Source organism: Leptodactylus fuscus, chromosome 1, assembly GCF_031893055.1.
Source record: "Leptodactylus fuscus isolate aLepFus1 chromosome 1, aLepFus1.hap2, whole genome shotgun sequence".
In the NCBI taxonomy this organism is placed as follows: domain Eukaryota; kingdom Metazoa; phylum Chordata; class Amphibia; order Anura; family Leptodactylidae; genus Leptodactylus; species Leptodactylus fuscus.
In genome coordinates this window covers 123,237,138-123,256,314 of record NC_134265.1, presented here as the reverse complement: position 1 = coordinate 123,256,314, position 19,177 = coordinate 123,237,138, and the positions used below count along the sequence as shown (strand labels likewise).

General features: G+C 40.4%; 1 protein-coding gene across 1 annotated transcript; it reads right to left on the bottom strand.

The window, feature by feature from the left end:
- Nucleotides 1–2,768: 2,768 nt before the first annotated feature.
- Nucleotides 2,769–11,636, bottom strand: SELPLG (selectin P ligand). The gene is made up of 2 exons (XM_075262880.1): nt 11,539–11,636; nt 2,769–4,751 (listed from the first exon to the last, which is right to left on the bottom strand). Exon 2 carries the CDS (start codon nt 4,744–4,746, stop codon nt 3,202–3,204), a length of 1,545 nt encoding a protein of 514 aa, XP_075118981.1. The 5' UTR covers nt 4,747–4,751; nt 11,539–11,636; the 3' UTR covers nt 2,769–3,201.
- Nucleotides 11,637–19,177: the final 7,541 nt, after the last annotated feature.

Here is a 19,177-nt window from a genome sequence, read left to right as displayed (position 1 = left end):
CGCCTAGGGGTATTGACATGGGTGGGCGGTGTTGCGGATTGTCAGAGCGGTGGGGGTTGGCAAACATGGCTGCTCTGGAGCGTTAAAGAGAGCCTCCTGGAGTATCGTTAAGGGGAGGGGCAAAGTGGTAAAGTATATGTATATGAGATTGTGTGGGGTTAGGGGCGAGGCTGTAGAGGGCAATATGAATTTTGTGGCTTGCTATGGTCCAAAGTGTGTGAGATTGCAGAGATGGTGGTGTGAGTTTGGGTTTTGTGGGGGTCCTGGCACAAATGTATGTGCGCTATTGTGACGAAAAGTAGCCTATTGTTTAATTGGGTGTATTAACTATGTTTGTGGAAACTTTCAGCCAAATCGGTGGAGCGGTTTTTCCGTGATTGAGGAACAAACATCCGAACATGCAAACATCCAAACACACAAACCCACAAACTCACAAACTTTCACATTTATAATATTAATAGGATAGGATAGGATAGGATATTCTTTACTTGTTTCTCAAACAAAGCTAATTCAATAACACAATCTCTACTCACTTTACCAGATGATGCTTTACGTCTGGATTACGTTTAGATCTGAAATAACATATGGATTTATGGATTCAAGGGGAGGTCAAAAATATCCCTATGCCACAACATGGTATTTCTAAAAGCAGTGGTGGATGTGGTACAGGGCCCCTGTGCTGGAATAGTATATTTTTATACTTTTTATTTATTTTTAGATTTTTATTTCTAGAAGACTATTTACTATTTACGCTTATACCTTTTATCCCATAACTTATACAGCACCACCCTTACATCTCTCTAACAATGTATCATTAATTGTTAGCTATGAATTTTAATAGCTCAGAGGTTTATATTCAATTTTAGAGGGAGCATGATGCTAATTTAGGGTGAGATTGGGCCCCCTTACCTATAAGGCCTCTTTGCAGCTGCATTTATTGCACCAATGACATGTCCAACCGTGTATAAAATTAAAGGCATCTGATATAACTTATTACCAAAACTCAACTCAATAATTCATATCCGCGGTCTGGCATATCATAATCTATGCATAATTGAACTACAAAATAGATTAGGTAGGGTTCACACTACCGTAGGATCCCATTCAGAATGGACACCTATCATAACGGACACAAATGGACAGTAACTGATGGCTTTCCGTTGCCCATAGACTTCAATGTTGTTGGCTTGAAAAAATGGATATGATTGTAAACGGACAATAAAGGACTCAAATGAACACAAGATAAAATTGCATTGAAATCAATGGAAGTTTCAGACATACCAGCTAATGTCTGTTGCCAAATCTTGTATGGACAAGGACATGGACACTGCTGACGGAATACAAAGGTAGTGTGAACACCCCCTTAAATTTCATCTGGCTAAAACTTAACCCAGGCAAAGTTGAGGTTCTTTTGGTGGGTGGGAAGTATCTAACAGCAGAGGTGTAGCGTGAAGTTTCTGAGTCCCAATAAAACATCTATGGGTCCCCTACCTAGTTGGTGCCATTTAAAATAGTGGTGTATTTTATGTGGCAGAGAGACCATTAGAACCTACCTCAGGGTCCAAGGCCCAATAGTGACTGCTACTGCTTGCACCTCCTGTAGCTAAACCCCTGCCAAACACAAACATGGCAACTTGTGCATATAACACCTCTTTTTCCCTGAAGAGCTTTTCATGAATGAAACACCTTATTCCATCAGTAGATGTATTCCCACTGGTACCCTACATGCCTTCATAACTTCACAGCAGGGCTATTTTAATGCCTTTTATGTAACCCTCCCAGATGAAGGAATGCAAAATACTGCAACTATTGTAGGTTAGTTACAGCCGCAACATGTTCCCATAACATCAACCCTCTGCTTACCGCATTGGCTGCCAATAAATGGATCATAACTTAAAGGGGTATTCTCATCTACATAATTATTTTAAAATTTGTAGATAATTAAAAGTTAAACATTTTTGCAAATATAAGTAATTAAAAATACTGCAGAGTTTTAAAGATTTTCTCTAACTTTCTTAGTGGTGACAGTTTGTTATCTTGATCGGTTGGATGCGACCAATGGATACGACCAACAATGCAGAAACTTCCTAAGATCAGAAAACTAGCTATGATTTCCTTATTGTGGCCGGGATATCTTCTGATACATGTAGTGTCCCTGCCTGATAACCCTGCTACAATAAGAAAATCATGGCTGAGTTCCTGACAAGTCCCAGACCATAGAAAGTTTCTGCATTAGTGGTCGTGTCCATTGCAACCGATCAAGATAAAAGACTGTCACTACTAAGAAAGTAATTCCATCCAGGAGAATAGATTTGCATATTTTTTACCCATAATCCCTAGCGGAGCAAGAATGACTTGTAAGTCTCCGTACTGCCTATGTAGGCACACACTCTCCCTGATGTGGACGAGTGTCCCCTGACCCTGGTCTATAATCTCTCACTCTGCCAAATCAGTATTCCTACGCTGTGCTGAGGATGGCCCAATAAGCCGAAACAGCGCTGTCCATAGCTGGGAATCTGTTCCTTTTGGGACAGAAATACTGATTTGGCAATTAAATCCACATCATGATTAAAAGACTTTATAACTGAGTTGTTCATGATGTTAAGGATGCTGCCCTCTATAGGGTGGTGTACAGAGTGCACTCTGTTCTCCTAATTCCATCCAGGAGAATAGATTTGCATATTTTTTTACCTAAAATTTGCTTAACACTACTTAGCCCCAAACTACATGAAAGAATTATTGAAGTCCTACACTCCTTGCTGCCCCCTCAGATCAGAAGGCATGGATACATTTTCCATAACCAAGATCCAGCTTAAAACATTTGGAGCCAGAGCCATCTTCCATGCACCCTCCATTCTCAGGAAGTCATTACCTGGACTATTCAGGGAGATCTCCTCCTTACATACATGTAAATCAAGACTAGGTACTTCCTTAGCTTGGCATTTGGGCGCAAATAACAGATTCCCTTTCTGGTCTTTACACAAGAAACTATAACACACTGATCAGTTAATTCCTGGACGACTCATTCAGTCCATTCTGAGAAGACGCATTAACACATCACTAATGTCTGTTCTAGCCTTTTATAAATAGAAATAGTAAACTACCCCAGTTCTAACATGCAGCGTCTCTTCGATGGTACTAATCTACTATTGGTGTCCTTAGTAGATGGATAGAACCATGCCTTCCAATCGCTGTGTTATCTTAATGTTCAGGAAGGAAGCTATGGAGAGTGGTGTTATCACCATCACTCTCCTCCATGGTGGAAGTAAAAGTCTTCAATCTTTTAGGTGGTGGTTTGTTCTGCTGGTCACCATCTGGCAGGAGAGAAGAAATACATCTCATTTCTGTGTAAGTGATTGGGTGCCGTAGCTTGTTTTTTTGTTTCATAGTTGAAAGTTTGGCAGCAAGGGCTATGGTTGAAATAATAAAGATGGTGCATACAATAGCAAGAATTAAAATCGTAAGCATGCACTGTTTCATTATAGACTGTGCGTGGATTTTTTCTTCTAAAGGTGTTGTGATATGTGTTACTGCTGCAGGCTTTGAAGAGGAAGAAGATAACCTTACAGTGGTGACCTCATGTCCAGTTGTAAGATCATGCAATATATCTGGTTTTGAGGTTGGGGAGGTCTCTGGTGGTTTCATCGATGAGGTAGCTGTGATATCCTCTATCAGTATCTCATTGGTGCTAGTCTTTTTGCTACTTGTGTCTTGACTATTTGTAGTATGAACTTGGTTATTATATGTTTTGCTTGGTAAAACAGATAACTTTTCAGATGTGGTAGGTATTGATGTAAACTCATTGATCAAAGTTCCTGACTGTGTAATCGATTTGTCTGCATGTGTGGTTTCATCTTTGTCATGGTCCTGTTTAGCTTTCATTGATGTTTGTTCTAAATAAGTGAAAGTGGTGGTTTCATCTTCATCAAGGTTCTCGCCAGTTCCCATTGTTGTCTTCTCTGGATCAACTAATGGAGTTGTTTCATCATTCAAAAGAGGCATGCTTTTGGCTTTTGTAAGTGCAACAGTAAATGTCTCCAGAATATATTGGGTGGTATCAGTAAACTCTTCCTCTAGGGGTTCTGTCGGTTTAACTTTTGGTAGAATTTTTTCCTCTTGCTTGACATTTTTTTTGGATGGTGGTTCTGTTGGTTTAACTTTTGGTGGAATTTTTTCCTCTGGCTTATCATTTTTTTTGGATGGTGGTTCTGTTGGTTTAACTTTTGGTACAAATTTTTCCTCTTCCTTGACATTTTTTTTGGATGGTGGTTCTGTTGGTTTAACTTTTGGTACAAATTTTTCCTCTTCCTTGACATTTTTTTTGGATGGTGGTTCTGTTGGTTTAACTTTTGGTGGAATTTTTTCCTCTGGCTTATCATTTTTTTGCGATGGTGGTTCTGTTGGTTTAACTTTTGGTACAAATTTTTCCTCTTGCTTGACATTTTTTTTGGATGGTTCTGTTGGCTTAACTTTTGGTACAAATTTTTCCTCTTGCTTGACATCTCCTTTATTGGTCTTTTTATCCAAAGCTTCTCTTCTCAGACGTGCTAGCTTGAGGTTTCCTTCATCCATTCTAGCCTGCGATTGCCATTCCCACTTATAGTTAATGCCAAATGGAGAATTATTAGGTTTCTGAATGGCTTTATCATCATGAGTAAGAAGAGATACATCCAGAAGAGGAAGTTTGTAAGCAATGGCAGAGGACAACCACAAACTCAACAGAAGTGTTGTTGATGGAAAAGACATTCTACCTGTAAGATAGATTTTGTAATGTTAGTGATGTCAAAACAATTGTGCAACAAACACAAGTGATGGTTTCAATGACATTGCATTGTACAGCAGGACCAGAATCAGCACTCAGTAAACCAGGGTATGTGTTGGGTCCCCGTGATCCTGTGGGGCCCATTTGGCTGCCGCTTGCTGACTGATTCACCTTATCTACTCAACCTTGCGGACAGTTTTTATTGCAAGACATTTGGTGCAACAATACAATTAAAACAGTATGCATGGACTGCTAGGTTTCCCCTATACCTCCAGTCTTGCACTTTGCTGCTGAATCCTTTATTGCCAGGCTACTCTTGCTCCTGGTATGCAGCCCTGCTCCTCCTTAAAAACTGCCTTGTCGTTAGATGAGATGACAGTGATAATATCAAAAGAAGCCATGGTTGCACACTGTGCACCCATGAATTCACTACGTGAGTGCCTGTTGTCTGCAGCCTAGCTGTCTCCCTGTTTAAAGGGAGCCTGTCAGCAGGAAAATTGTTATCCAACTAATGACAGTACTTTTTAGGACAAGTGGTAGGTATCGAAAGATGCTTAGTCGGTTTAACTCCTTTAATGGCAAGGTAAATAGCAACTATAGCATCTAAGGGGTTTTGAAGGGAGGGAGCATTGCATTATAAAAGCTGTTAAAAGATAGCAAGTTAAAGTCCCCTATGGGAACAAAAAAAGATGTTATTTTTTTTTAAAAAAAAAAAAATAATAATAAAAAAACAACACACAATAAAATCACACATTAATTCATTAACCACCAACCTAAAATGTTTAAATAATAAAAAAAAAAAAAAAAAATAGTACAGTTATATATTCCCCAAAATGGCATTAATAAAAATGTCAGGTCTTCACTTAAAAAATAAGCTCTCGCATAATTAGATGAAAAAAAATAAAAATAAATTATGGGTCTTGGAAAGTTAAAATTGTTCAAATTTAAGCTAAAATTGTTATTACTTTTCAAGAGTGGTAATAACTAAAAAATAACCTATATACATTTAGAATAAATTTAACCCATGGAATAAATGTATTAGGTTATTTAATCCGCACAGTGAATGGTGCAAAATTTATAAAAGGCAATGGATAAAAAAGCTATAAGGCTTGGTATGTGATGACAAGAAACCACAAAAACTGTAGGCTGGTCACTAAGGGGTTAAATATAATCCTAGACATAAAAATACCACTTTAAGTATATATTTACCATAGCCTACTGAATTACCTTGCGTTAGATTGTACTATGCATAAAATTATATTATTAATGAGTTAATTAAGCAGGAATTGATAACCGGAAATAATCTCAATATAATAATATTAATAACAGTAAAAATAAAGACTAGAAGTAAATTTATGATTCCTGTTTCTGCCCTGAGTTTCCTGCATAAATCCATTTATGGACATTTGTAGTCCATAAGCAATAAATGAAACACAGACTAATGCAATACAGTCTGTTCCCTATTGAGCATAGTCAGAAAAACCACAAAGCATTTGGATTACTCAACAAACTCAGTGAATACTGTAAGTGTATGCTAGCATATATTATTAAAAACAATGATATCTGGTGATACAAACTCATTAGGTCTACAAGGCCCAATAAAGAACATGGTTTACTCTTAAGATGCCCATAAACATAAGAATTTCAACATGCCTTTGATTTTTTTTAAAAAAAATGGGTTAGATGTTTCACACGGTGGCTTATTCCAGTCTCCTTGCAGAAAATGCAGAACTTCATGAATATAAACTATTTTTATTGTGCAAACAGGGCTGACCTTAAGCTAGATGGTGCCCTGCGTGGAATTTGCTTTTGATGCCTCCCCCATCTATTACAAGAAAAATAGGTGAGATATTATATCCACAGAACCAAGCTCATAACAAAAATATACAGTGGTACTTTATCCAACCTCGGTACAAAAATGCCCCCATTGTGCCCCACGATTTAAAAACATCCTAACTATGCCCCTGATTTAAATAAGCCCCTACAGTGCATCCTGATTATGAAAAATGTCCCTGTGCCCCCTGATTTAAAAAAAAAATGCCCCCACAGTACCTCCTGATTCAGAAAAGTCCCCACTGTACCCTCTCTATAAAAATAACCTCATTGTTTCCTCTGAATATATTTACCATAGGATCCACAGTGCAGAAATAAACAGAACCCCTTGTCAACCCAACAATAGGATACTCACAGCTCAACATTTCTACTTGTGGAAGATCTTATGAAGAACAACACATGAATGTGATGTCATCATATGTCATTCATATCAACAAGAGGATGAAGTTAAAAAGTTAATTCTAAGGTATGGTAAACAAGGAGGAACAACAATGGAGGTATTGCTAAAGTTAATAAAAAAGTTATACGGGCCACAAAATGGTAACACTGAAAAATTCAACTCTTTCCACAAAAAACGAGTCCTCAAACTACTGACACAATTTTTCTTTGCTGTGGTGCTCAGTTTTCGGCTTTCTTTAAGTTTGTTTTTTTTATTTTTTGCCAAAAACACTGCATTCCAATGTTGTAGTCAATAATAATTTAGGTAAATTTCTACATACATTGGGGCACATTTATCAATCCAAGTCTGACACTTTTCTCTCTACATTTGCACCAAAATTCATAGTGCGCAGCATTCAAAACATATTTATGAACAATGTGCACCAAAAAAAAAACAAAAAACGACAGGCTAGACACTTTTGAAAAATGTGCACCAGCATGGGCGTGATTCAGAACAGAACAGGTGTGGTTCAGAACAGAACGGGCGTGGTTTAGAAGTATCCCACTTTACGACACATTTATGAAACAGAAATGAACGACTATGGCGCAAGTTTCCTGTGCAGAATGGGAGTGGTTCAGAACAGAACGGGCGTGATTCAGAACAAAATTGAGTTCAATCTACTAACGCTAACATACAAAGCTATCCACAACCTGTCCCCTACATATATCTCTGAACTATCTCCCACTACCTGCCCACACGTAACCTCAGATCCTCCAATGACCTCCTACTCCACTCTGCTCTCATCCGCTCCTCACACAAACGTCTCCAAGATTTCTCCCGTGCATCCCCCATACTCTGGAGCTCCTTACCACGACACATAAGACTGATCCCCACAATCACAGGCTTCAAGAAGGCCCTTAAGACTCACCTATTCAGGAAGGCCTACAACCTACAATAACACTATCACTGCACTGCCATCTGTATAGTCTCTCCCCTTACCTTCTGTCTCTATCCCCCTCCCTCATAGATTGTAAGCCCTCGCGGGCAGGGCCATCTACCCCACTGTGCCAGTCGGTTATTGTTAGTATTATATCTACCTGTATATTTTTTGTACTGTATGTAACCCCCAAATGCAAAGCACCATGGAATTAGTGGTGCTATATAAATAAATAATAATAATAACAACAGAACGGGCGTGGTTCAGAACAGAATGGGCGTGGTTCAGAACAGAATGGGCGTGGTATAGAAGTATCCCACTTTACAACACATTTATGGAACAGAAAAGAACGACTATGGCGCAGGTTTCCTCTGCAAAGAAGACCAAGTTTAAAATGGTGTAATGAATTTACCACAATTTACCCTGTGCGCCAAAAATTCCTGTTGTGTGCCACATATTTGTCTCAATAAGTGAGAGATGATTTGTGTCTGCTTATGTTATGCCATTGTGTCTTGCACCAAATATTTGTCTCATGGTGAGACAGAATTTTGGAGCTTCTTAGAAACATTCCATATTTATGAAGGTCTGTATAACAGATTCATAAATGTCCCTAACTGGGATTTGTAGTTTAAGACAGTGCAAAGATAGACAGTATTGATAAATGTGCCCCTTTGTGAGGTTTTTTTGAGTTGCTCTAAATTTCTTGGTGTATTTGCTTTTCTAATATTTTATTCAAATCACAGCATGCTCTGGTTCTGGTAAGATGTGCCAGAATGATTAAAAAGTGCCGGCTCCAGAATTGAAATCTAGATTTCAGGTATCACCAGTTTTCTGCTGCAAGTTATACTAAGCGTATCAGCCGAGAAACATCATGCAAAAACCTACATACCTGCTATACGGCTACATCAACAGAAAAAATTTAAAATTATGGCTCTTAGTTTGAGAATGGTAAAAAAAAATAACACAAAAAAACCCGAATTATTTTGGTCACTACTTGACAAATAGGCCTGGTCAGTCTCGTTGTTAAAGAGTTAAACTGAAAGCATGACACATAACATGTTTTATAAATGATCTGAAACATGGAAGTCAAGGATAAGTTTAAAAGATTTTGGAGGAAGTCAAATGTAACAGGCTTATAGGGGTTTTCTGGGCAAAAAAAAAAACTTTTTATAAAAAACGTCTGTTAGTGCTATTAATGGGTTAATAAGTGCACCAAAACATCTTTAGCAGTGTTTCGAGTGATTTCAGAGTTTCTCTAGGAGCTTCTAGTATCTTCTGCATTTGTTTACATTTATAGCTTCCTGCTGTCTTAGCCTCAGATCCCCCTCTCACTCCGTCCCCCTCCCTCTCTCAGACCCCCTCCATTTCCCTAGCTAGCCTGTGAACTACTAGCCCTACCTACCTATTTAAGTAACTAACTCAGCCCCATCCCATCATACTTACCTGTCTTCTGTGTCCTAGAGATTAGTTTCTTCTTCTGTGTGTATCTTGCACATGTGTGGTAGGCAAGATCTTTCAGCTCTTCACTTCTGCCAGTGATTGCGCAATACAGTTAGTATCACTGGCTCTATTGTGCATGTGCCAGAAGAAATGAAGGAAGTGACACTTTGTGCCCAGAAGACCAAAGAGAGGTAAGTATGATGGGGTTGGGGAGGTCGGGAGTATTGATGACATGCCATTTCCGGAAATGGGGAAACGGAACGTCACTGGATTATCAGAAAGTGTGCCTGGGGTGGAGATCTAGGTAATTATAAATATTTTTTTAAACTAAGTAAATTAGAAGAGACGGAGGGAGAAGGCTTAGTTTAGGGTTTAATTTTTATTTTATCCCAGAGAACCCCTTTAAGCTCGGTTCACACTTGCGCTTGGGTTTCTTTTTTTCAGGTCAGCTTGAGGACTGGTAAAACAGAAACTTGCAGGACTTTTCTCTCCACATTTCTCAAGTGAAAAATGGACACCCATTGCTGATGTGAATCCAGCCATAAGGAAACTTGAGGACAGGAGGCCCATAGCATCAGTATTAGGCTAAGGCCCTTTGTAGAGAGCTGCAGCCAATAAATGCTGTGGGGAAAAAAACTGCAGAAACGCCCAGCGATGGGTGGTGATGAGGAACGCCCCCTCTGACAGTAAAGCACAATGGACTCTACTGTCAGGCTGGGTGTTCCTCACAGACTGTCAGAAACGCCCTTCTGACAGTGAAGAGCTACAGTAATGGCGCCGATAGCTCTTCACCCAGGGCACAGATCGGGAAAGCCAATAGTGCACTGAATTCTAACAGTATATACAAACGCAGGTGCTCGAGGACCTGAAAGAGCCACTTGAAGTTTTTTTTTTCCCTATACTGCTTTGGAAAAAAAAAACGAACTGCTGATTGGTTGTTATGAACAATGAGCCTGTGGTTTTGTCAGACAGTTGTGATATCAGAGGCCGGTTTTCTAGATATGTACGTCAGATTCCAGTCAATCCATTGGTTTCTGCCATATGTATTTTTACATAGGCTACTACTAACCACTGAATGCAATGTGAACACGTGCCATGTGAATGCTGAGAGTTTGTTTCCTACTATCATTAGCAGCAGATTGTAAGTCATAAGCCTGTGCATGTCTGGCATATGGAAAATTCTTTTGTGGTGATGCAGCACATATGTGCTTCATGGTGTACAATAAAAATGTGTACATTTCAATGAGTAAGAAAGGTAATATACTTCTTAAGAAGGATATAAAGAAATGTATTTTTCATTGCTTTTTGTTGTCTTCTGTGATATAATATCACGCTGCAGCAGTTTAACCAATTGCAGAAGTTCAGGATAACTCTGCTACATCTGGATCTGCTATCACTAACAGCCTCATGATCCTCCAAGCAGGGGGCTTAGATGTCCTTTCCATGTTGACGTAATAAATACTCTGTCTGTACTCTTTGGTGATAAATACGCTGAAAAGTTGCAACACTATGACTGTGCTTACAGAAACTTCATAGAGTTTATATCACCACAAATCTGCACACAATACATTATAATACTACTTGATATTTGCAGCAACATCTGCATAACAGGGTGCAATCTGAGCAATGCCAACCGAGTGCTTGAGCAACCTTCTTACAACATGTAGCTCTTGTCCTGCACTCATCCAGGAAATGATGTCTTTTGTTCTTACTGCTGATTTCGAAATTGCTGCTGTCGCTAAAGCTTCCGAAAATGGTTCAACTCTAAGAGCTCTAGAGCCGAAAGAATACTTCATAGATTATACACAAAAATCCAACGCCATAGAACAAACAATCAATGGTCTTAATAGGCATAACTAAAGAAATATCAGTTAGATACTAAATACACACGTTAAACAACGGTAGGCGAAACAAGGCATCAAACAATGGTTAATATTAGCTCTACTACTAAATTACATGGAAACGTAGAACACTGAGTATATGGGAAGTTCAGCCATATTCCAGATCAATGTGCTATATTAACCTGATCATTGCCATGTACCATCAATCAATAGTAACCCGCATTAAACCATGGACCAAAAAGATGATAGATAGATAGATAGATAGATAGATAGATAGATAGATAGATAGATAGATAGATAGATAGATAGACAGATAATATGATTTTTTGACTCATTTGCTTCTTACCGTAAAATAATCCTCTCTTGCCCAGTATACACTTTAATATTGAAGATGATCTGCTCTTTTTTAATCCAAAAGCATTTCAGGGCTGCAGCCTTTAAACTATGTACCTGAACAAGACAGGAAACATAGCGGAGGGTGTGGAGTCTTTAATAAATAAGGAAGGACAGGACCGCAGGCTGTGGTTTCTTGAGAGGCGGGGGAGCAAAAGATAGAGTGTATGTGAAAGAGTATCAGAAGAAGAATACAGTTTTGTAAAGAGGAAAGGAGTGACAGATAGAGGCATAGATTAGACAAGACACAAGCACATGCATATTAAAAATCAGATGATATGTTATATGACCCACAGTGCAAGAAGGGAGGCAAAGGATGGGAACACAACTATGCAGACATGATGTTACATGCTAAAACTTACTTGCTCCCAGGCATCATCTGCTTAACCCTAAAAATACTATGAGGCTATTTTATAGACAGGCTATCTTTTGAACTCATTTTTTTCTGTCTTGGAATTTTTTTGTTGCATTTCTCTTGGGTGGGGTTCACAAAGGATTTTTGGTGCATTTTTAAGGCATCCGAAAAAGTTGCATACAATAAAATTAGGGGTACACGTATGCACCATCTCAAACTACCATACATATCAATTTTGACAAAAGGCACATTTAGCCACAGATCACTAAAAAATGGTGCATGTACTTGATAATATAGGTGCAACCATTAAAAAAGCCACAAAATGGTAAAATGTATACCAATGATAGATCAGCCCCATTGCTGCTTTGGAAACACTACTGTTTTTATGTATAGTTACAATATTTGTAATGGATAAAGCAAATCCACCAACTAGGTTCTGATACTATTAAAAAAAACAAAAAAAAAAAAAACATTTTATTTTAACAAGGTTTTCCAGAATTGTAATATTGATGACCTTAAGTTATGATAGGTCATCAATAACAGATTGTCCCTACAGCTGTAGTGTTTGGGGAATCACTGCGAACTCGTCACTGAATATCAAGCACCAGCACATAGCTATAGGGGGTTCAGCAGCAGTACCCTTAGGGTCCATTCACACAGAGTAAACGCGTGCTCATTTTGGTGTGTATTTTTACACATGTAAAAAAGCAACACTTTTTTTTTATGCTTTTTTTGTCACGTATTCTGGTGCATTGATTTACACGTGTAAAATAACAGAAAATGCGACAAAAAAAGCATCAAAAACAGTTTACGCCAAAAAAACGCAACAAAAATGCCTCTCCTATTTTTACACATGTAAAAATACACACCAAAATGAGTGCACGTTTACTCCATGTGGGGGCCTTAAGGATTCCTTTGCCATATAAAATGCACTACTATTCTAAATGCCACAAAGTAGGTAGGGGCCCAATTACAGATTTTGCTTTGGGACCCAGGAGCTTCAAGTTACACCTCTGCCAAGCACTGAGCCATACTCTGCATAGCGACCATGCTTGGCATTGCAGCTCAGTTGCATTCACTTAGTAGGATTAAGCTGCAAACAGGTCATGTGACAAATGAAGCTGATCTGTGGGGGCTGAGAGTATCGGACCCTCACCAACCTGATACTAATGGACTAAAGTCATAAAGATAGCTCATCAATATTTAATCCAAAAAAAACCCTTTAATTCTTATGGTTAATAGTATCAACATATAGACCAGATTGTTTAACATTCTCCACTCAGCAAGTCACAGATTGATGGCTTATCCCATCAGGAGAGCCTCTTCTTAGAATGAAACTGGACTCAGCTAGTTCACTTTCCCAAACCTAAAGAACAAATTTTATCTACAGGGGAATTTTTGTGCAGTGTTACACAGGATTCATTCAAATAAATGAGCGACTATAACATACATGGCCCCATCAATTCTTCCAAGGTGGGAGCTACAAGGGCTGCAATCTATGATATCTGCATGCTTCTAATATAGGCACCAACCTCTCAAGACTTCTAGGAAACATTTGAGAAGATTCACTAATCCTCTATTAGGCTAAGGCCTCACGGGACGACCCGCATCTATAAAGCGCTGCGGGAAAAAAACGCTTCAGGAACGCATCGCAGTTCTTCCCGCAGCGCTTTAAACAGAAGGTTTGTGGAGTTTTCCTCTGCAGACTTTCTGTTACAACTATGTCTATGGGGAAGCCACCGGCCTTTTCGTAGATATAATTGACATGCTGCAATTTCCAAAACTGCGCCAATTTTGGAAATTGCAGCGTGTCCGTGCTGCAGTTTTTACCACAAAGTGGGCATGGGATTTGCAAGAATCCCATCCACTTCGCAGTTACTGTAAAACGCCACAATTTTTGCCACGGCATTTTCATCACGGGCTAACGGTTCTGTGTTAGCAATGTGAATATCTATGCTGCAGTTCTCCACCATGAAGCGATGCTCGCAGCTGTCACTTTAAGGGTCCATTCACACGGAGGAAAATGGTGAGGAATTTGGTGTGGCATATCAGCACACCAAATTCCTCACCATTTTCCTCCATGTGAATGGACCCTAAGTTTGTCTGCCATGGCCACCTGTGAGACTCTGACTGGGTCTAGCCAGACAGTCAGAACTTTGATGGTATTCCTGGGGCTTATTAAAAAAAAACGAAAAAAAAACCCAAAAACCTGTGCTTTAAGTCTCTCTCAAAACACCCTGATTTGCCTGCAGCATTTTAAAGTAACAGCAAAGTGGATGGGATTCTAGTGAATCCCATCCTCACTTTGTGTTAAAATACACATTGTGGACACACGGTGATTTCCAAAACTGTTGCGGTTTTGGAAATCACAGCATGTAAATTATACATTCGGAAATGCTGGCGGTTTCCTTATAGGTTTAATTGAAGCAGAAATTCCACAGAGGAAAACTCTACAAACTTTCTATCAAAAGTGCTACAGGAAGAACCGCGATGCATTGCTGCCATGGTTTTTCACACATAGTTTTTTTTGCTGCGTGACGCCAGGTGGAGCCATAGGCTTAAAATATCTGCTATGCCCAGGTTACAGGGATGCAGGTTACAAATAGGTGTCCAGTATGGCGTGAGCTTCATAGGTTGAACTGCAGACAAGAGATCTGGACAAAATTAATTTTCATAGTTTCTATCATGAATCCATAAAACTTAGCAGGGTGATGGTTCATCTCCTTATTGCAAAATAACACTACAGCTGACTTGTGCCAGCAAGCTTAAGCCAGTTTGACCAGGGCACTCCAACATTAACTTCCTTCTTCTCCTTGAGGTGAGAAGGAGAAGCTCGCCGTCTCACAGTTCCTTACAATCATAGTACATGTTATAATGCAAATCCACTTATGATGACAGTAAAGGAAGCTTGAACAGTTCTTTTCCCATTGTTCCACTGGGATGTTACAAAATGACATCTCATAGACTAGAAAGTAGGTACAGATCTTTCCCCCAGAAGCCAGGGAGTGACAATGTAAAAATTAGAAAAAATAGCAATTAATAAAGTTGTTGATAATTAGTCTTTGATCAAAATATTTTTAAAAAAATACATTTCCTTTAAGGTTTAAAGATAAAAAAATATCTAGCATAAAGGACGGCTTATAAAGCACTTTGGGAAATGTCTCCTGTTGCTGAATTGCTTCATGGAGCCAGATGAAAGGCTTTGTTTGTTTGCACATCCAGTTCTGATGAATACTATATTTATGTAACCGGCCCTGCGGCGGGGTAATTTACCCTAGGGCAGTAATTATTTCAGCGGTTCCGGTCCTCCTTTGTACTGAACTATGTCTTCTAAATTCTGATGTCATTTGTCACCATCATGAAAAGGAATATTTGTCTGGGATCATATTGAAGTTAAGATAGCGCACTAGTGTATAATACAAAGACGGTATGGGCATAGTACTTTTATACCGTGTTAAGCTTTCCTAGTACATACATTTAGTGTACAGTCATGGCCAAAAGTTTTGAGAATGACACAAATATTATATTTTCACATGATCTGCTGCCCTCTGGTTTTTATGTGTGTTTGTCAGATGTTTTTATCACATACAGAAATATAATTGCAATCATATTATGAGTAACAAAAGCTTATATTGACAGTTAGGGCTAGTTCACACGTGAGTATAAGGGGAGGTTTTTGACAGCGGATTTCGCGTCCAAAACCTCCCCTTATAATGGTGGTCTATGGAGACCGCCGGGCTTCTTTTCTCCGCTAGCGGCGGGCTGCCGCTAGCGGAGAAAAGAAAGGACATGTCCTTTCTTCAGGCGGAAGCCGCGCAGGCTCAGCCGCGCGGCTTCCGCCCCCGGCAGCTCCCTCCTATGTCGGCTCATTCATTTGAGCCGACAGCAGAGGGTTAAGCCGCGACAGCGATGGTCGCGGCGGGCGGGTTTTGACAAGAGACGCGGCTCGCCGCGTCTCTCTCTGTGTCAAAACCCGCGCGGGCAGTTCACGTGTGAACTAGCCCTTAGAATGAGTTAATGCAGCAAGTCAATATTTGCAGTGTTGACCCTTCTTCTTCAGGACCTCTGCAATTCTCCCTGGCATGCTCTCAATCAACTTCTGGACCAAATCCTGACTGATAGCAGTCCATTCTTGCACAATCAATGCTTGCATTTTGTCAGAATTTGTAGGTTTTTGTTTGTCCACCCATCTCTTGATGATTAACCACAAGTTCTCAATGGGGAGTTTTCAAGCCATGGACCCAAAATCTCTATGTTTTGTTCCCTGAGCCATTTAGTTATCACCTTTGCTTTATGGCAAAGTGCTCCATCATGCTGGAAAAGGCATTGTTGATCGCCAAACTGCTCTTGGACGGTTGGGAGAAGTTGATCTTGGAGGACATTCTGGTACCATTCTTTATTCATGGCTGTGTTTTTAGGCAAGACTGTGAGAGAGCCGATTCCCTTGGCTGAGAAGCAACCCCACACATGAATGGTTTCAGGATGCTTTACAGTTGGCATGAGACAAGACTGGTGGTAGCGCTCACCTCGTCTTCTCTGAATTAGCTGTTTTCCAGATGTCCCAAACATCGAAAAGGGGATTCATCAGAGAAAATGACTTTACCCCAGTCCTCAGCAGTCCATTCCCTGTACCTTTTGCAGAATATCAGTCTGTCCCTGATGTTTTTTTCTGGAGAGAAGTGGCTTCTTTGCTGCCCTCCTTGAGACCAGGCCTTGCTCCAAGAGTCTCCGCCTCACAGTGCGTGCAGATGCACTCACACCTGCCTGCTGCCATTCCTGAGCAAGCTCTGCACTGCTGGTAGCCCGATCCCGCAGCTGAAACACTTTTAAGAGACGGTCCTGGCACTTGCTGGTCTTTCTTGGGCGCCCTGGAGCCTTTTTGTCAACAATGGAACCTCTCTCCTTGAAGTTCTTGATGATGCGATAGATTGTTGACTGAGGTGCAATCTTTCTAGCTGCGATACTCTTCCCTGTTAGGCCATTTTTGTGCAGTGCAATGATTGCGCGTGTTTCTTTAGAGATAACCATGGTTAACAGAAGAGAAACAATGATGCCAAGCACCAGCCTCCTTTTAAAGTGTCCAGTGGTGTCATTCTTACTTAATCATGACAGATTGATCCCCAGCCCTGTCCTCATCAACACCCAGACCTGTGTTAATGGAGCAATCACTGAAACGATGTTAGCTGGTCCTTTTAAGGCAGGGCTGCAATGATGTTGAAATGTGTTTTGGGGGATAAAGTTCATTTTCTAGGCAAATATTGACTTTGCAAGTAATTGTTGTTAAGCTGATCACTCTTTATAACATTCTGGACTATATGCAAATTGCCATTAGAAAAACTGAAGCAGAAGACTTTGTAAAAATTAATATTTGTATCAGTCTCAAAACTTTTGGCCATGACTGTACATGTAACTCAATGGACTGCCGAATAAGTGTAATTTTGGCATCAACTGGGTACGCATATATACCAATAAGTCTTTACTTGAGGAGGACCTCTCACCTCTGACATGTCTTTTACTGAATAATTGCATTACCCTCAAAATAATGATTCTGGGACATTCTTTCTGCATTATTAATACTAGAAATCAGTAACTATTTGTTACCAACTGGGGTATGTGTGTAACTATAATACCGTGTTTCCCCGAAAGTATGACACCCCCTGAAAGTAAGGCATGCGGGGGTTTCTGTTGAATTGCCTAATATAAGGCATCCCCCGAAAAAAAGGCATGCCCGGCAGTGGTGTGTGGGGTTTCGGGGGGCGTGGCTTAGCGGGGGGGGGGTTCGGGGGGGGGTCTTAGCGGAGGTTTCGGGGGCGGGGCTTAGCGAGCTCCACTTCACTGACACAGCAGCCATGCTCTGTGCTCCGTGTGCACAGCAAAGCCGGCTGCCGCCTCTGCTGTTGTAGGATGAGCTCTCCCAGCTCATCCCAGAGGCAGAGGCAGCAGCTGCCATACAGAAGAGGCAGCAGCCGGCTTTCCTGTGCACACGGAGCACAGAGCACAGCTGCTGTGTCAGTGAAGTGGAGCTTGCAAAGCTCCGCTAAGCCCCGCCCCCGAAACATTGATCTATCTAATAACTGATGGACACAGTAATATTTCAGGATTGAAATGAGGTTTATAGTACGAACAGAAAATGTGCAATATGCATTAAACCAAAATTTGACCGGCGCAAAAGTCTGGGCACCTCAACAGAAAAGTGACATTAATATTTAGTAGATCCTCCTTTTGCCTCTAGTCGCTTCCTGTAGCTTTTAATCAGTTCCTGGATCCTGGATGAAGGGATTTTGGACCATTTCTTTCTACAAAACAATTCAAGTTCAGTTAAGTTTGATGGTCGCCGAACATGGACAGCCCGCTCTCAAATGATCTGAAAACAAAGATTGTTCAACATAGTTGTTCAGGGGAAGGATACAAAATGTTGTCTCAGAGATTTAACCTGTCAGTTTCCACTGTGAGGAACATAGTAAGGAAATGGAAGACTATAGGGACAGTTCTTGTTAAGCCCAGAAGTGGCAGGCCAAGAAAAATATCAGAAAGGCAGAGAAGAAGAATGGTGAGAAGAGTCAAGGACAATCCACAGACCACCTCCAAAGAGCTGCAGCATCATCTTGCTGCAGATGGTGTCACTGTGCATCAGTCAGCAATACAGCGCACTTTGCACAAGGAGAAGCTGTATGGGAGAGTGATGAGAAAGAAGCCGTTTCTGCAAGCACGCCACAAACAGAGTCGCCTGAGGTATGCAAAAGCACATTTGGACAAGCCAGCTTCATTTTGGAAACAAAGATTGAGTTGTTTGGTTATAAAAAAAAGGCGTTATGCATGGCGTCCAAAAAGAAACAGCATTCCAAGAAAAACACTTGCTACCCACTGTAAAATTTGGTGGAGGTTCCATCATGCTTTGGGGCTGTTTGGCCAATGCCGGCACCGAGAATCTTGTTAAAGTTGAGGGTCGCATGGATTCCACTCAGTATCAGCAGATTCTTGAGAATAATGTTCAAGAATCAGTGACGAAGTTGAAGTTACGCCGGGGATGGATATTTCAGCAAGACAATGATCCAAAACACTGCTCCAAATCAACTCAGGCATTCATGCAGAGGAACAATTACAATGTTCTGGAATGGCCATCCCAGTCCCCAGACCTGAATATCATTGAACATCTGTGGGATGATTTGAAGCGGGCTGTCCATGCTCGGCCACCATCAAACTGAACTGAACTTGAATTGTTTGTCCAAAATACCTT